The sequence below is a fragment of the Salpingoeca rosetta genome, assembly GCF_000188695.1.
Source record: "Salpingoeca rosetta unplaced genomic scaffold supercont1.1, whole genome shotgun sequence".
Lineage (NCBI taxonomy): Eukaryota > Choanoflagellata > Craspedida > Salpingoecidae > Salpingoeca > Salpingoeca rosetta.
Window position 1 is genome coordinate 697,545 of NW_004457740.1, and position 2,982 is coordinate 700,526.

Consider the following 2,982-nt stretch of genomic DNA (forward strand, 5'->3'; position numbering starts at 1 on the left):
TCTGTGGGTGTGGGTGTGGGGCTGTTAGGCCAGAGAGCAAGCCGCGAGCATGGAATATGTCATGTCGGGGGGGGGGGGGGCGCTTACGTTGAGGATACGGTGCATAACCTTCTGCGTACGCTGTTTGATGAAGGAACATTGATTGAGGTATACACAGGGTGAGATTGCGTGGCGACAAGCATGCGCATGTATCCATGCATCACGAATTAGACGCACACAGACACAGCGAACATGTGTATGTATGCTGCACGCACCCATTTGCATTGGAGGAGCGGTCGTTACAGGCACCATCATGGGCATGGGCTGCTGCTGCTGTTGCTGCTGCTGCGGCTGTTGTTGTTGTTGTGGCTGTTGTGGCGGTTGTTGGCTCTGCAAACACAGCGTGACAGAACATTGAAGCAGCAGTGAGTGCACGTCACTGATGCCATTCTCAACAATAAGAACAAGAACAACAAGAACAACAACAACAACAAGAACAAGAACTACAACAAGAGCAAGATCAAGGACAAGAGCATCAACGACAACCAAGCGTACCTGCATGGGATGGAAGGGCTGTGAGTGGATAAACTGTGCGGGCATGTCGACTGCAACCTGCTGCACTTCCTTGATCGCAGCATCAGCGCTCTCAGCCGCTGTTGACGCCGATGACGCCTGGAACAGACGCTGTGGCTGCTGCTGCTGTGGTATCTGCTGCTGTGGTACCTGGTGCTGCTGTGGTGTCTGTTGTTGTGGTTGGGTGGGTGTGTATGTTGAAGGGCCTTGAGCAACTGCGGGAGGTTTGACTCCCCCTCCTTCAGCGCCGGCTGCGCAGGTGCAGGGGCACCGGCTGCTGCTGCTGCTGCTGTTGTTGTTGCTGCTGCGGCTGTGTTTGTTGTTGTGGTGGGGGACCGTTGCTCACGGCAGACTGCGACGAGGACGATAGCGTCAAGCGCACGCGAGATGTGGGAACGCCTGGCGTGTTGCAACCGTGATCGTGCGTGAGTGTGAGTGTGAGTGTGAGTGTGAGTGTGAGTGTGAGTGTGTGTGTGAGTGTGTCCATTTCAAGTGGTGGAGTGCGCACGATGTCATTGTGAGGTGTGATGGAGATTGCATGCCAAGTTCCTGACCATGCATTTGTTGCACAGTCGTGCCAACCTCTGAATGTGCGCTTCAACCCACCACGCGCATGTGCACCGTGAAAGCAGCAAATACGCACCATCATCGCCGACAAATCGCTTTGCAGTGAGGCGAGCAGATGTGGTCGTGGTGGACGCCTGCAAAATTCCAAACAAACGCATATAAACACACGCACACACACACACATGCACGAGTACAACGTGGTGGAAAGCGTGAGTCAAACTACAAAAGCTGTACGATAACAGCGCTGCCCACAGCACACAGTGGTACCAAGCTCACACCTGCTGTTGCGGAGCAGCGTTGCTTGCCAGTTGTTGCTGTTGCTGCTGTTGCTGCTGCTGCTGTTGCTGCTGCTGCTGTGGTTGCTGCTGCTGTGGTTGCATCGTTTGGGCGGCACCTTCCTGAACCGACACACTGCGGTGCACAATGCCAATGCCAGCAAATGTGACAAGGGGGGTGAGTAGCTGGTCGTGCACGGTTCGCAAATACGCAACCACAATGCCACACGAGGCTGTTGTGCTCAATGACAGAAATTGTCTCTCGCCGCCTGCGGAACAACAGGCAGGACAGCCACAAAAAGGCACAACCAAACTGACTTGGCCATTGCGTTTGTCATCTCCTGCTCAAGCTGCTGCTGCGCCGGTGTCTCCGCTGTCACATCACAAGAGAAGTGCCCCGGCACACAACACAACGTGTGAGATGCAGTGTAGCCGTGTGTACGTGTGCGTGTGCGTGTGCGTGCGTGTGTGTGTGTGATGCGGTGCAGTCGTGTGCGTTTGCGAATGCAGTGACACCTGCACCACGCAACATCACAAAAACCAAAACTACACCAGGACCACCTTCAACACCACCTTCAATAACATCAACAGCTTCAAAACACAACGTGCTCTCCCCTCTCCCCCCATTGCTGCTCTTACCGGTAATTCCTGGCGGTGGAAGACGCCCGACCGGCGGTGCGCCCCATTTCCCGCCGCGAACACCACCACCAGCAGCGTGCACGGGCCGTGCTTGCATGTGCTGCTGCTGCTGCTGCTGCTGCTGCTGCTGCGGGTGTGGGTATGGGCGCTGGTGGTGCCCGCCACGACCACCGCCACGGCCGCCGCGACCAGCAGTGTGGGCGCCACCTCGTCCACGCATGGCCCGCACGCGCGCAGCGTAGCTGATGCCCGTGGGCATGACGGGCTGGGCAGCAGAGGCTGGCGGCGCCGTCTGTACACTGGGGCCGCGCGGCTGCGATGCTGGCGGCTGTGTCGACGGCTTACCCTGCTGCTGCTGCTGCTGCTTTGGCTGGGGTTTGGAGGAGAGGGTAATGTGCTGGCGGGGCTGGTTGGTTGAGGCTGGAGGTGCCTGCTTGGCCTGCGGCTGGCTGCCCTCATCCTCTTCTTGCTGCTGCTGTCTGTCTCTGCGGCCGCCACCGGACCGACGCCCACCGCGACCCCGCTGCCGTCCCTGCACGCACACATGCACGCACAACAGGCAGTGGTCAGAGATGTGTATGGGCATAAGTGTACATGGCATTACGTGAGCGTACATCTGTGCCGTGCATGATGACCGCCGCACAACACGTGGCCACCTCGTGCAAGTTGGAACACCACGAGAAAAACAACAAAACAACCACACACACACACACACACACACACACACACACACACACACACACACACACAAGTTGTGTCCCAATGGCAGACCATGTGCCTGCTGGTGCTTGGAAGGTGGCACGCTGGCGGGGTCCCCTTCTCTGGAGAGTTTTATAAAACCACATCTAAAAAAAAAAAAAAAAAGCGGGAGGGCTGGGCCTACATGTATAGGGCTCCTACGATTCGTATTGTTTTGGGTTTTGGCCATAGATGTATTCAGATACTCTAC

The 2,982-nt window shown here is 56.7% G+C and overlaps 1 protein-coding gene across 1 annotated transcript in view; it reads right to left on the minus strand.

Annotated features, from left to right (window-relative positions):
- Nucleotides 1-2,982, minus strand: part of PTSG_00150 (uncharacterized protein) — a 5,865-nt gene that overhangs the window by 1,098 nt on the left and 1,785 nt on the right. Inside the window, exons 5-12 of the mRNA XM_004998645.1 lie at nt 2,034-2,565; nt 1,713-1,767; nt 1,398-1,530; nt 1,196-1,253; nt 899-951; nt 535-720; nt 255-369; nt 88-120 (exon numbers count right to left, since the gene is read on the minus strand). Coding sequence (XP_004998702.1) covers nt 88-120; nt 255-369; nt 535-720; nt 899-951; nt 1,196-1,253; nt 1,398-1,530; nt 1,713-1,767; nt 2,034-2,565 — 1,165 coding nt within the window. The remainder of the gene's footprint in view (nt 1-87; nt 121-254; nt 370-534; nt 721-898; nt 952-1,195; nt 1,254-1,397; nt 1,531-1,712; nt 1,768-2,033; nt 2,566-2,982) is intronic.